We start from the raw sequence: 16,228 nt of genomic DNA on the forward strand, positions 1-16,228 counted from the left end.
GCCTAATCAAAAGAGGTCCTGCATCTTGAACTTACGTTGAGCTTCACTGGAACACTGCAGCAGACAGAGGACAGGTCAGCATGTCAGTATGGTGGAGAATTAAAATGACAGGCAACCAGAAGCTTGGGGTTGTGCTTGTGACTGAATGGAAAAAAGGTTGAATACTATTACCAGGAATCAAACTGGCCAACTAAGTGCAACAGTATGCTGTAGGACAAGATAAAATGTGAAAATCCACATGTAAATGATTTTGCAACGGCAATTGGTAACCTAACTGCAAGATTAGGTTCAGAAATGTTATAGTAATAAAAATATTGCACATCCTGTAAGAAAAAAATTGCAGAAACTGGTTTTACAGTAGTTTAATATGAATGCAATAAGTGAACACATTATTTTGGACAGATCAGACATGACTTTGGATTAAGAAGGCTGTTTAACATTGCATGAGTTATTTTTCCCAGTGACATATACAAAAGCATCTAAATGAAAATAAAATCAATGTGATTCAGAGATAAATGAATGAATACATGAGGAACTCTGCTTTGTGTGCAATGGCTTATGTAGAACACCATTATTATTGACAACATTGGCTGAAGTTAAAGATTCAACTATCAGCTCCATATGCCAGTATATCCATATTAACAATAGACAGAATCATTTCTGGTTTCAGAGGGAAAAAATACAGATTGCATTTTGTAATGATCTTTGGCAAATATAATTGTACAGCATCATCCCAACATGTTATTCCGAGAGAACAGTAGTCTTCATTAAAGGCAGTCAGGGATGGATGTACCCACCCACAGTTTGTCTCTCATATACATCTAGTAGTGTTCCAAAGATTAGACATTTTATAGTCCCAATAATCTGTTAATGTATTGTTACAATTACAACTGCACCTCGTGAATACCCGACTATGACTGTCCTTATACCAAACCCATGTGGTCCAACACTTAAGAACACAATCTCTTGATGGCCCAATGAGTTGAAGTGGATTGTTGTTGTTTTCTGCCTTTTCACCTCTCATTTTCAATTCATCATGAAGCTGGTGAGGTCCAGAGGTCTCTTCATCTTAGGAATCTTCATTCACAAACTGTATGAAGTTGCCCTCCCTCCTCTGGACAAGCCATATTCAAATTCCACTAGCCCTTTTGTCAAAGGCTTCAAATTCCAAGGTCTTTTAATGGGAATTTAAACCTCCTGACTAGAGGAATGTGTAGTAGCAACCCATTTGCAAGGGAACAATGGAAGAACACACATTTCAAGCTCCAGTTTCAAAGATAAAGCAGGCAACCTCAAATTGTGCAAATACACCTAGAGGAAGCTCCAATTAAAAGAATAAACCTGTAACAACTGGCAAGATAATATGACTATGCACTTCAGGTACCAAGCAGTTGAGGTCTCTTTTTGCTCACGGCTACCCACCAATGCTCACACCCCTCCAAAAAAAAAAAAGAAGGAATCATATTCATTAAACCATTCCCCTGTTAGGAGTTGGAAACAAAAACTGCAACTTTTTGCTGAATTCCAAATGGACAGTATGACTAAGTGCTAATGTCATCTGCAAAAGTTATCCACATGCAAGAGTTAAGTTATAAGCAGTAGAGGAAAGTAAAGCGGATTTGGTCACAAGGAAGGGAAGAAAGCAAGACAGAGGGGTAACAGAACGAAACATTGAGACTAACAATTGTCATTTCTTCAGGTTAACAGCCTTTCCATCCAAAGAGCTGCAGATGACTCAGATTTGCTTCCCCTACTAGTCTTTAGTTGTCCACTTACACAGAATCTGGATTAGGAAAAAACAAAAATCACAAAATTGGTAGTTTAACAGAAGTAGACTATTAACTGAAGTAGACAGAGCCACAACCACACCACCCCCCCCAACAACCAACACTCTCTGCACCCAGGTTTTTTTTTAAAAAAAGCATATCCAAATACATTCAGTGCAGAACTCATGAATTAAGGGGGCCAATAATTGGTTGTGGTGAACTGTTTAGCTTCATTAAAAATCGACAGCCCATATAGCATCATGATCTACCTGGAACACCATCACCTGGGAGTGAAGCAAGTTTGTAGCAGAGCAAAAGAACAAAAATCAGAAAGTAGCTCAAACTCAAATATAGCCAGTGATCAAAGGGCAACAACTGGCAAGAGATGCCAGTGATACTTTAGCGTTAGAACATTTTAGGGAACTACCGATGCGAATATTGCTTTAGCACTCCTCCACAACTTGTAGTAATGACTTTCAGAAAAAAGATTTCCCCTCTTCAAATTTAAGCTAGTAGATCCCAAACCAACCACACCCATTCAGTAAGAATTAAGTATTTGAGAACATAAAAAAGGTCAACAATCCGAGTACTAAAGGTGATCACGAAACAGTTTCCACAAGGATTTATTTCCAGTTGAAGCAGCAGCATTTCACTTTTCTGCGTTCAGAACACAAAAGTGACAAGAAAATACAATATGGGAGTATGAACATGCAAGGGATTTAAGAAAACTAATGGAGGCTAGAACCAAGAAATTAACCTGATGCAGTTTAAAGTCTATGCCTGGAGCCAAAGATAACATTTCCCACACATTTCCTTGCACAATATCTAGCTTACTTGTTTCCAGTACATTTTTTCCCCTCAATTCAGTTTTACGACATCAGTAGGAATGTTTTAAAACACTTGTTATTGAAGCTTACTGAATATTTAAGAATGAACAATCAACTTTGATAGAACAGTTAGCCAACAAATTGTCATTTACCATAAAGTTGACACTGCACCTCAAGACTTTAAATAAAGCTTATATACATTTTGCAGCAAGGTTTAACACTTAGCAACTGTACATCAAAGAGAACAATTGTAGCACACCTGATTGTTTAACTCTTTTTAAAAGAAAAATCTGATTTAGGATTCTGCAGAACTTTTCGCTTTTGGCCAAGCAAAAAAAAAATCTAGGGTGTAATTCACAATTGACAGAGGTTGCCACATTTTTATATTGATTAAATTTACTTATTAAAGCCTAGTTACAGGCAAATACAGCTGTAAACACACTGTAGATCTCAATGGGATTAGACATCTTACAATTCTACTTATGTCCATTTGCAGTGCTCTTAAAAAACCAAGTCTGTATAAAGCCATTCAGTGCATCACAGAACAGAAAATATGTTGGTACACTGGTAAAAAGAGAGGAAGGGCTAATATGTACTCAGGATAAGAGTGGGATTGGTTTAAGTATCTATCAAGTTATCTTCAAGGGGAAAAACATTAAAGAAAAGCTTTAGGAAGAGCTTAAGAATCTTTAGACAAATTGTTCTCCAGTAATATTTAAGGTAGCAAACATTTGCAGGTCACATAAGCTTTAGCAGTTACAATATGAACAGTTACAAGTTTAAACACCATTTGCATCAAGCCATACAAAAAATTAGAAATTGTATTTAACATCCAGAGGTCTGTGAGCTGAACTTTAATGAACTTTTATTTTCCTCCAAGTGAAGTCATGGTGAGATTGGGGTGGAAGATGTAACAGAAGAAAGAAGGAAAAAAAAGGGAAAAATGGAAAGCCTGAACAACCTGATATTGTAGGCTCAGGTTTTCAGGTCAAGACAAGACAAACCAATGGCACAAGCCCTGATGCTCATTTCTGAACTTGCAGGCCTCATGCTGCCTCTGCTGGAAATCAGAGGGTTTGGAAGGGTGTTAAAAAGCCACATCATAGTCATGAAACCAGCAGTGTTTACTTTTTGAACAGCTGGGATTAAAGGCAAGTGATAAGATGAAAGTACATTTAACTTTTAGTGTAAAAATAAAGGTAATTCACTGAAGGAAAGACCAAAGCACCCAGTTGCCCTACTGACGTACTTTGCCAGGTACATAATTCCTATCGATGCTTTCCTCTTGTAAGAACATGTGCAGGCAGCGTTCATTCTGAGCCAATGGATGACCTGCAATTCTAAAAAGAGGGAGAAATTAAACATGGAAAAAAGAGACATGTAGATGATTTGTGTGTTCAATAACTGCCTCAGCTAATTAAAGAATAGGGATCACAATTAAATATTGAGCTGTATGGCAAGTCAGTTTTTCCAGTTGCATCTACTCTAATGCTATTTAATTGGCATTTCCTCCATTGTATTCTTCCTTTAAAATGCTTAGCCAATTTCCTTTTAAATTAAATATTCTACCCCAATATCCCCTTGTGGAAAAGCATTCTATTCCCTAACAACTTCAAACAAAATTAAACTTTACCTCCGTTCCTCCGGTAAAAATCAAATCTAAGCCACTTTATCACTGTTTCCACTGGTTACTACAATCTAATTACTCTCATAAAGCTCAATTTTGAAAAAAAACTCAATAGCCTATAGGAACCTTCTGTTTTGGCATTACAGGGTCTTTTTTGGCATTACAAGGTCTTTTATTATAGTGGAAGACAACCAGTAATGATGCAATACCAGGATCAGTAGCTAGAGGTAGACATATGTACACAATCTCTAAGTTTTTTTGATATTGAAAGATAGGGATGTGACAGGTCATCATGAGGCTGCCCATACATTCTTGTACTTGCACAAGGTACATGAAGCTGCACGTAACTAGGTACTGAAACTGCAATGAGGATGAAATTAGAGAATCTTCCCTAAAGCAAATGTGTAGAAGTTAGTTACAAAATTTACTTGTTAATGAATTGTTCTAATCCAACTCTTCTTTCTTCAATAAAAGACTCTTCAAAAATTCCTTCATCCATTCTAAATGGAAGCTGACGTTTCAAAGCTTTTCCTGGCAACGGTGGCACAACAATCTGCAGTGAGTTATACAAAAAATATAGATACCTTAATGCATTGAACATTCCTTTATCTAGTTCCCACTACAAAGCACTTTAAAAAAAATCAATTCAGGAAAGCCAAGTTTCAAAATGGATGTTTCTCCAGCTCCAAAGAGCATAAATTGCAGAAATTACTACACACTAAGATTGGAATGCTGCACGATTTTTATCAATACAACTTTGAAATATTTGTACATCACTCACTAATTTTCTACTGGTCATTATTTTGCTGTCACCCAGAATTCCTATACAGATTGCAAACATCCATCAGCATGACAGAAAATCCTGTCACCGCATATCAGAACTCATACTTTTGCTCAGTTTACACATTACTAATGTTTCTGGCACGGCTAAAATGCAGGCAAGAAAAAAAAATGTGGAAGATTGTCTTGAGGCAGTTTTGTTTGCTTTTGCAAACAAAAACATCCAATTTATAAATACTTGTTTTTGCAGCAGCTGCATGCAAACCTAAAAGGAGGTAGTAGGATCACTAGTTGGTTATTAGAAGCACTCCCCATGCCAAGGGAGGCCCTTCCTGCTGAAAGAAACCATCACTCGCTTTAAGAGCATGTGCATTACAAAAAAAAAGCCAGGATTGTTAAATTACAGTACACAGTCAGGTCTGAGAGAGACTGGATTGGGCTGGATTTTGCAATAGCAATGATGGTGAAACTGTCAGAGTTCACAGCCAACGCTCCACTGAAATTGATAGCAACTGCAGGAGTCCACACATGCCAGAATAAAGCAGAGATTGAGAAGCTGCTGTCAACGATTCTGTATTTTTCCACCCCAGAGGGTACGCTGTTCAGGTTTCCTCAATGTAATACATGGGAAATCTTTGAAGTGACAAGAACTCCCATTGTGTTTAGTCTGATTGCAAAAACACTTGACAAAAAGTTATGCCTTATTGAGTAAGGTGTAACCGGGTTTCTAAACAGCATATTAAGTTCATAATTATTGAACACCCTCACTGGCCCTGGAAAGCCAATTTTACATGAAATATTCCTTGGGGAAATTTGATATTTCAAGTTTTTAAAAATGCTTTCATGAAAGAAGAGTGTCACTGGCAAGACCACGATTTGCTGGCCATCCTTAACTGCCCATGAGGTAGAATTATGGTGAGCCATCTTCTTGAATCAAACTGCTACAGCCCATATGGTGCAGGTACACATGGTACTTGATGGGAAGAGAGTTCCAGGATTTTGAATCTGTGACTGAAGGGATGGCGATAGCCTCTCACCATCCTAATATGGAACTATGAGGGGAACTTGGGGGGTGGTAGTGTTCCTATGCATTTGATGCCCTTGTCCTTCTAGATAGAGGTTGCAGGTCTGGAAGGTACTGTTGAAGGAGCCTTGGTGTGTTGCTGCAGTGGACCTTGTATATGGTACACCTTGCTGCCACTGTGTGTCAGTGGTGGAGAGGGTAAATGTTAAGTTGGTGGATGGGATACTGATCAAACGGGCCGCTTAGGCCTGGATGGTTGAGCTTCAAGTGTTGTTGGAGCCACACTTATCTAAGCAAGTGGAGAGTATTCTATCACACTCTTGACTTGTGCTTTGTAGACAGAGGGCAGGCTTTCGGGAGTCAGGAGATGAGTTACTTAGACCAATCACAATCATTGATTTCACTACTTGAAATTTATAAATTAAAAACTAAAGAATTGTGCTTTTAACTTCATGGTTTCCTGTCTGAGAATGCTTCATTGTGTTTGATGTATCCCCAGCTTAATGGTGTTACTGTTGCTCAACACCTGGAGAGCTCCTTGATTTAGAGCAATATTTCAATTGCAATCGGGAAAGGGAAATCTGCCCCACTATTACTTTGCCACTGACCACAATATAGGGCTAGTTATCTAATCAAAGCCATTCAAATGATATATACTCCATTTATAGCATTGCTTGCAAGTTTTTATTTACTTTCACTTAAAAAAACTACTTTCCACATATGAAGTAAATACTTTCAAATAATGAGTCAAGTTTAACTGGCAGCACCAGTAGGATAAATCTCCCAATATACTTTTAGATTTAGTTAACGACCTTTCCTATGGCCATTACCTTACTGTCTCTCTCCAATTCACTTTTCAACCACTCAAAGTCGCTGTATCGCCTGCGCACACACGAGTCCTTCATCTTAAAAATGGGAAGATTTGTCTGCAAAGGGGAAACAGTTCTGTTTTAAGGTTGCGTTTTTATGTACAGGCCTACAAGTTCTACAACATGCAAGTCAATTGTCATACCAATACAATTTACATCCTGCATATAAATCAATTATGCCAGTAATAGATGGCACACTACACAGCAAACAAATGATTAGGTGACATAGCACATTGCACAGCCAATGTAGCACTGAGTACCTATTGAAATGATTACTTAACTACTGGGTTATTCCATCAACAGGAAGGTGGGGAAGGCAACAGCAACTTACTTCTGAAAGCCAAGATTGAAGAATGTTGAACGTATGCACTACAACTCTTGTTATGGGGAGAGCAGGGGGGGTGGAAAAATGAAAAAACAAACCCTCCAACCTCATCTTATGATACACCATCACCAGTTTCTAGATTCAAGCAGTTTGCGATCAGCTTCCAAAAATCAAGGGTATGTCTCTGACCCTTCCCCTCCTATACACCAGCTTCACTCCCAATCTTCAGACCAATTTTCCTCAGTAAGCCCTACCTCTCCTTTAACCTGATACTTTTCTTCAGGCAGCATTTCCATTACTCTCAAATTTACCATCATCAGCTGCTCCTTTAGAAACTCAATCTTTTGATCCAGTCATTGCAACTAATTGTCCTCTGAGCTACAATCACTTCATTTATGTCCTACCACTGCTTTTGAGCCACCCCAATCTGGTTTTGGATTAGTTAATGGTATCTAGACTGACTCAAACAAATCAGAATCTGCATAACTGCAACAGGTTTTATGGTCATATCAAATCCATCAGACTTTGCATTTCTTCAACATGGATTAATTTCCTCCACTACCCACTCCATGATGCCAATCTCTTGCAGTTCCTCTTATTCTCTACAATACATCAAGCCGTTTCTACTTCATGGTCATCTGCAGTATAAATCATAATGGTTATAGTATAAAGTTCCATTCAGTCCCATCATGTTCATTCTGGCAACTCACCAAGCCCCACTCTTCTCTTCGGATAACTGTCTACTTCTCTTCTGAAGACCTCAATTGAATCTGCTTCCACCAGGCAGTACATTCCAGAGCCTAACCATGCACCATGTAGATAAGGTTTCCCTCATGCTGCTGTTGCTTCTTTTGCCAATCACTCTGGTTCTTTTTCCTTCTGCTAATGGAAGCAGTTCCTATCCAGGCTCAAGATTTTGAATACCTCAATCTTTTCTCCAAGAATAGCCCCATATTTATCAATCTATCCTCACAATTGAAATCCCTCATCCCAGGAACTGTTTTCATGAACCATTCCTGCAGCCTCTCTAATGCATTCATATCTTTCCTAAACGTGTGGTGCCCAGAACGGGACAAAAAAAAACTCCAGTAGAAGCCAAACCAGTGTTTTATACAAGTTAATTATAACTTGCTTGCTTTTGTATACTATGCCTCTATTTATTAAGCCCGAGATTCTGGATGCTTTGTAACCACTTCTTCAACCTGCTTTGCCACTTTCAATGATTTTTGCACATATGCCCCCAGATTCCTCCACTCCTGCAGCTCTTTTAGAATTGTACCCTTCAGTTTATATCATCCGTCCTGGCTCTGCCTACCAATGAATCACTTCACATTTCTCACCAGCTTATGTCTTCTTGAAGTCTTATCACTATCCTTCTCAGTTCACCATACTTCCAAGATGAATATTATTGGGGAGGAGGGGGAAAGAGACCAAGAATATGAAATCATAGAATGGTTATTTTGTCCACATACAAAATCATGGCAACTCTACTCTGAACTCTTATGTCACAGTCAGTCTGTACATGCATGGGATGGGTGGGGTTGGAGAAAAAGTTAGTTTGCTCTCCCAGATGTAGCTACAGTATAAAAGCAACACCAGTTGCTAATATATTACATTTGTCCAAACCATAATCCCAAAATTGCAAAGCAAGCCTTGGTACAGATCAAAGTTTGTGAAAATGTCAACTGAAGGATTCATTCGAACTCTGGCTGGAAAAAAAGATCAAGTTTTACAGTTATCCTTATGTTGTTGCATCTCTTCATTTAAAAAAGAATAGTTAACCAACAGCAATGGTAGAACAGATCTGCACAAAACAATAAATTTGAATGGTTAGTGTAAAGAGCTCCTGGTGAACTGGGTTCAAAAAAGATGATTTCTAAATGTTAACTATGCATATAGTTGCCATTTGCCAAAAAAAATTCACAGGAACTATGAGAGAGAAAAATTAAGTAATGCTGTATCACTCCCAACATCAACTTCATTATTTCAAAACTTCTTGCTCATTGATATAACTCACACCCAATTCAACAGTTTGTGAGGCAGAGATAAGCTAGTGCAGAGATATTGTGGGCAGCTTTTAAACAGGGTTGATTTTTTTCAAAAACTAAAAATTACCAGAATTTAGCTAGACCTCATTTTCTCCCCAGAAAACAAGTTCTTAGCATTCAAAGAAGAAATTGTGGGGAGAAGGCTGGGTGGGCAGCAGAGTGAAAAAAAAAGAGAACCAACTATAAATATTCTACTACACATCTCAAGCATGGCCCAGGCTCTAGCTGGTCGAAAAAAAAGAGCACTGGCTGTAGCTGTAGGGTGGATGAGCCCAAATGTTATCTTCAATGTACATAAAATGTGCAAGTACCTGGATTGGGAAAGGGTATAGAGATATGACACACAATTATTTTGAAGCCAACCAAGTATCTGGCAAGAAGTTTAACTTATGTTTAGGGGCAGACTATAGGGGAACACTAATGAAATTCATAAAAATTTAAATTAATTGCTTAATATTTCATCAGTTCCTAGAAGTTCTTGGACAGAACAATTCTTTGTCCACGTTCAAATGTCATGCACACTAAAAGAACCAATGCTAAAGCAGAACAACTAGAAGCAATTCAAGTGAATTAAATAAATGCTCATCTTTACATAGGAAGGTCTGAGATAGAATGCAAGGTAAGGAAATTTAAATGACAAAGGGATGGTGGCACAATGTAAAAATGATACTGGGACAAATGAAAAAGAGATCTAGAAGGAGGTATAAGTGATCATAGCAGAAACATGAGCAACTGCCACTAAAAAAAACAGGAACAGAGATTATAATCTGAAAATCATTGAACTCCGTGTTGAGGCCAGGAGGCTGTAAAGTGCCTCATCTTTTATGTTGAGCTTTACTGGAAGCGTTAGAGGCCAAGGACAGAAGTTACTGTGGGGGTGGGGCTGAGATTTCAAGATAGGCAAACCAGAAACTTGAAGTCACGCTTACAGGCTGAACAGAGGCATTTCAAAACCCCAATTTAGAAACCACCACATTGTGAGCAGTGAATCCAGTATACGAAATATGTACTAGTAAACTGCTGTTTAACCTTGGAGTGTTTGGGGCCCTGGATGATTGGAAGGGTGGAGCTAAAACAGGTGTTGCATCTTCTGCACTTATCTGGGAAAGAATAAGAGAAGGATGATTAAAGGAGTGGACCATGGTGTTCCTCTGCAATATTAAAAAAGGATGGGGAAGATGTGTTTGGAGATGACAATGCACTGCAAGTGGCAGAAATGGTGAAATGGAAGGCAAGGACGAGAAAATCCATCATGGTCTGGTGGGATGGTAAAGAATGAGAGCAGAGTAAGAGAAATGGAACAGACTTGGTAGAGGACTCCCATCAACCATAGTGAAGAGGAATCTTCGGTTGAGGAGAAAAGGACAAACACCAACGTGTAAGGTGGCATTGTCATAATAGATGTGATGGCAATAAGAAAATGGAATGAAGTTCTTACAGGAAGCAGGATGTGCTTCCTGTAAGACCTTGGACGATCACCTATTCCACAGAGACAGTGATCTCTAATCTTTAAACATTCATTTTTGAAGAGTCAGCGACAAGCACACTCACTTGAGTCAGAAGGTTGTGGGTGTATGTGCACTCGAGATTTTAGCACAAAACCACTGTCACAAGCTGCCCTCTTTCAGATGAAATAAGCTGAGCCTCTCACACCCACCTGCATGGGCAGATAAGATCCAAAGAGCAAAACAGCTCTCCCCAATACTTCCTCCTCAACCAACATTACTGGGGGGAAAAAAAGCACTAATTGTTTTATCGCTGCTCATGGGTTCTTGCCGCACGGAAACTGACTGCCGTTTGGCCTACACTATAGCAGTGGCTATTCTCATTGCATTGATGATATGCACTCAAAAGATCTGACACAGGAGTACACATTCAATTCAGGAAAATTGGCAACTTCAACTTGCAAAGCCTAAAGGCTTGCACAAAAAGTTACTGAATAGCTGAGGAATGAACTTTTGAATCGTTCTCCGAGTGCATACTCTAGGGGACATTTAGCTACTTGTTGATCCCTTTGCCCTAGCCTCAGAACACTTTGGCCTGACAATAAGTCTGAAGACAACAAATTTTGTATCAATCCACCCCTGGCTGCATAATCCAAGGCGCTATATTCACCATCAATAAGGCCCCCCCCATTCAGTGCAAAAATTTTACTATCTTGGGAGTATCCTCTCCACCAACACTATTTCACGTTTTAAAAAAATTAACCATTTCCTGACAAAAGCAAGCTCACATTCAAACTTTGGAAAGAGCATGGAGTTTGTCTCAGAACAAAGACCAAAGTCAACCAGGCAGTGGTTCTTAAATCACGTCTTGATGGGTGCAGGACTTGGATAACCTACTGGCATCACACAACTAGGAGCATTCCATCTTCACTTGCCCGAGATCTATTTGCAACATCAGGCAGCAGGACAAAATCCCCAATGAGGAGGTTCTTGCAAAGTGCTGCATACTTGGCATTGAGAGGACATGTTCATCAGAACTCAGTTTTGCTGAGTTGGTCATGTAGTCCACGTGGAAGGTTTAGCATACCAAATGCAATATTCTACAGCCAGCTGAGCATGGGAACCTGCGCCACAGGACATCAAATTTTGATATAAAGGCAATCTGAAAGCTAACTTCAAGGCTTGCAAACTGGATCCCAATACATGTGTGTTGGTGGAGGGTGGGGTGCAAAGAAAAAACCCTGGACAGACCCAAATGAATAAGTGTTTATCAGATTGATTTTGGCATTTCAGGAAACAGAGTCAAGTGCCTTCAGGACAAGCGAACACAGTGCAAAGCCAATGCCTCCATCCATCCCTCTGACTGACTTCATATGCAATATTTGCAACTGGTTATGCAAAATAAAGACTTAGCCTAACATAACACAAGACATCGACCTAGACTGTAAACCAGTCTTTTTAAAAAAATTGAACTCTCAAATAAAGCAATCCACCATTAAAAAGTGTTTTGGGAAATCTGGATGTCATGAAAGACCCTATACAAATACAAATTCCTTCACTTAGTCCATACAAATTGACTTTTGAATTCCAGGAATCTAGTAGCCAGCTCCTGACGTCACCAGTGTTTACAATATTAAAGGACGGTCTTCCACAGTCCACTGCTCTGCTGCCAAAGTAACCCAGGGAGTGGGAAGTATTTAGGCAGGTTTACTTTTCTGGTTACTGTGATTTAACAGTTCTGGAGAGATTATTGGATACATGAGAAAGAACAGGCAATAACCAAAGTACTCACAGGTCAAACTGTTTCTCTCCACAGATGGTGCCTGACTTGCTGGGTATTTCCATCATTTGTTTTTAGTTCAGATTTCCAGCACAGAGTATTTTGCTTTTGTATTTGATATATGGTCAATTAATATTTTGAAATGACTTCATTGCTGGCTTGTTTATTTTAAAAGTAAACTATTGTGGAGTTATATGGCTCATTTCAACAAGTTCCTGAGCTAAGCGCTGGCCAGTTCAACCCAGCTGGCTGTGTAACGTTCTCACTGACATCTGAAGTCAGAAGTTGAAACAGCTTTCCTACAAATTAAATAAGCAACTGACAGATAGTTGTGATCACTCATATTCATAAGATTTCATCACCATCCATAGTCTTGTCCTGCCCCACTGTTGGCTGAGGGGTGCAAGGAAGCAATGTGAAAATAGCTTATAGTCAGCTGAGCATAGTCCTGGGAGTCCACAACATTAAACGTGGACTTACATCCTCAGGCCACGAAGCCCATGGTAATCTCCCACTGACTGCCACCTACAATTAGAGTATCAGTACTCATGTGAAGCACCATTTGGAGGAAGCTCTAAAGGGAAGCAAAGGCAAAAAATGGTACTCTTCAGGCATTCACAATGACCTGAGATATGTTGTCAGACTGGTTGTGTGGCAGGTGGTGAAGGGACCAACATGAGGTAACCGACTTAAAATACACCCTCTCATCAACCTACAGCTGCAAATTCAAGCCCTCAGTATCCTTGGTAGGAATGCCCAATACAGACAAGAAGATTTTTTTTTTTTAAATAAAATCACTCATGGGATGAGGGTGTTGTGAATGAGGTCAGCATTTAATCATCCATCCCCAATTGCCCTTGAGAAGGTGGCAGTGAGCTACCTTCTTAGAACACAAGAACAAGGAGCAGGAGTAGGCAATTCAGCCCCTTGAGCCTGCCCTGCCATTCAATATCATGGCTGATCTCACTTTGGCCTCAACTCCAATTTCCCCCCCTCACCCCATAACCTTTCAACCTGTCACTAATTAAAAATCGATCTATCTCCTCAAATTTATTCAGCATCCCAGCATCCACTGCACTCTGAGGTAGTGAATTCCAGATTCACGACCCTTTGAGAAAAGTAATTCCTCCTCATCTCAGATTTCAATCTACCACCCCGTAGCATAAAACTATGGCTTCTCATTCTAGAATGCCCTACAAGGGGAAACATCTGCTCCATTTCTGCTTTGTCTATCCCCTTTAGCATCTTATATGCCTCAATTAGATCTCCTCTCGTTCTTTTAAACTCTAGCGAGTATAGGCCTAAACTGTTCAATCTCTCCTCATAAAGACAAGACTCACATCTCTGGAATCAATCTCGTGAACCTCCTCTGAACCACCTCCAATGTGATTACATCCTTGAACTTTTGCAATCCACGTGCTGTCAGGGAGGGCGTTTCAGGATTTTGACCCAGCAGTGAAGGAACGGTGATATATTTCCAGGTCAGGTTGGTGTGTGTTTTAGAGGAGAACTTCTAGGTGGTGGTGTTCCAAAGTATTTGCATCTGCTGCCCTTACCCTTCTAGGTGGTAGTGGGTTTGGAAAATAAGGAGACTCTCCTAGTACTACAGCACTATGCCATTCTGATAGAATTGAAGGGTTGATCTAGCAGCCAGAAGTGTTGTGGGTTAGCAGTCTTGTTTACTAGTCTTCCATTTAGGCTGGTTTAAACCACAACTGAAAAACTCTGTAGCCCTACTAGAATCAGGGAAGAGTGATGGACAGTTATGCAAGTACAGTTGCCATTAAGAGAAAAGGCTGGTGCTTTTGCAAGGGATTGCAGCCAAGCGTCAAGTGGAAAATCTCAAACGCCTCCAAGATCCCCACCATCATATTGATAAGATAATAGTCTAACTGCCATCATTATCAAGGTAGCATTTGACCAAATATGGCACAAAGGAACCCTAACAAAATGCAACTGCAGGTCAAAGAGAAAAAAAAGAGACTGGATTTTTTTTTGGTGAAAGCAAAAATATCATTTAATATACATTAGAAAATTGACTTCAGGATTGATCATCTTTATGCATGATTTACAATAAATTATTTTAACAATAAAATACTCTGAATTTCCAAAATGAATAACTTTTTGGAAATCAAATGTCTATCTTAACTAAACCCATAACTAAGAGTTATACAGGCATGATTAGTTCAAGCTTGTGAGGGAGGTTCCAATATTTTGATAGATGTCATTGTAGTCCTGCATAGTTTTCTTAGAACCTAATTCACATCTAATCTATCAGCCTGCATAGGAATGAAGTTGTAATAGCCAACGAATTAAGATCGCTCAGGAAGTCAGGCCAATCATTGCCGCCCCAGATTATCATTGCAAGAGTTAATCAACTATCTTCAGCTGCTTTAATAACTTCCCTATTAAAAAGGAAAAAAGTGTGAGGCTATTCAGTAGTTTAGCATTCTATTCAGTTCACAATTCCACTGAGGCAGCCCTTACCAACCAATAGCAGAACCTGGAAAAAAAATGCAGACTTGCTCTGAAATGGCATGTAACATTTGTGCCTGGCTTTCAGAACTGTGACCAGAGCCCTCCCAACATCTTGATGGTCACCAGACGTTTGACTGAACCAGCCATATCAAACAGCATGGCTACATCAGCAGAGCAGAAGTGGGACACTCTGCCTAGTGGCTCACCTCCTGACCCTTCAAAGCCTCAATCTACAAGTTTTAAGTCAGGAGCACGATGGAAAAGAGTCAGCTCACCTGGATGGGAGAACTGCAATGCAAGGTCAATTCCATCTGAACCATACATTGCAATATTTCAAACTTCCTTCAGCAGCATCTCTAGACTCCGCAGCCTCTACTATCAAGCAAAATAAAAGCAGTGATACCAGCACAATAGCATCACACACCATCTGGCAAACATTAGCAGCATTCCTTTATTGTCACCAATTAAAATCCTGGAATTTTCTACATAATCCACAATGCGAACTCTGTCAACATAAAGGCTGGAGCAGGTCAAAGAAAAAGCCAAATACTACTTTTCCAAGGGCAAACTGGAGGCCAGCAATAAGTGTAGTATCACCAATGTGCAGTATAACCAGCAGCTCTTAGTTACAAACAACATAGTATTGCACAAAGTAATATTTTAAATAGTGAAGCTATTGTATATAAATTCAGTATTCTGCAAAAAAAACCAAATACCAAAAATCTATAATGATACAGGAATGAAATTCAAAAGTAAGGATACACAAATATACAGGTTGGCTATTCAGAGAGACTGGTGAGGGCTTATATTTAATATATAAAAGCCCAAAACTGGTCTCCACCAAGTGGGCAGACTCTGCAAGTCATGGAGACTCAGGGCTACAGTCAGTTTAGACCAGCATTAATGCTTCTACGATTGCCAAATGTGAAAGCACATTTTTAATCCTTTACATTAAAAGAGAATGGGAGGGCAAATCTTATTTTCCCCACAAGCAGAGCAAAGCCTGTACATTTCCTCTCACAGCAGTTGAGACAATAATGCAAAGTTCAATCAACATCGAAAGGACAGGTCAGCATTTCTCTGTAGAACTGGGAAAAACATTGTAAAACCCTTTTTAGAACAAAGGCAGGCAACTGATAATCCAGTAAAGGATGAAAACTCAACAAGTTACCCATAAATAGGAAAGCAGAAATCTTAAATATAAAAAAATTACAAGGTAACAGAACAGAATGTACAAGCAAAGACATGGTAAGAGGTAC

The 16,228-nt window shown here is 39.4% G+C and overlaps 1 protein-coding gene across 2 annotated transcripts in view; it reads right to left on the minus strand.

The window, feature by feature from the left end:
- Window positions 1-347: 347 nt before the first annotated feature.
- Window positions 348-16,228, minus strand: part of LOC121281978 (sorting nexin-12) — a 30,068-nt gene continuing 14,187 nt past the window's right edge. Inside the window, exons 2-5 of one of the 2 annotated variants that reach the window (XM_041195275.1) lie at window positions 6,855-6,950; window positions 4,649-4,773; window positions 3,843-3,933; window positions 348-1,783 (exon numbers count right to left, since the gene is read on the minus strand). In XM_041195275.1, coding sequence (XP_041051209.1) covers window positions 1,754-1,783; window positions 3,843-3,933; window positions 4,649-4,773; window positions 6,855-6,950 — 342 coding nt within the window. In that variant the 3' untranslated portion in view covers window positions 348-1,753. The remainder of the gene's footprint in view (window positions 1,784-3,842; window positions 3,934-4,648; window positions 4,774-6,854; window positions 6,951-16,228) is intronic. The other variant, XM_041195276.1, reaches the window with a different exon arrangement.

Source organism: Carcharodon carcharias, chromosome 9 (genome assembly GCF_017639515.1).
Source record: "Carcharodon carcharias isolate sCarCar2 chromosome 9, sCarCar2.pri, whole genome shotgun sequence".
NCBI lineage: Eukaryota > Metazoa > Chordata > Chondrichthyes > Lamniformes > Lamnidae > Carcharodon > Carcharodon carcharias.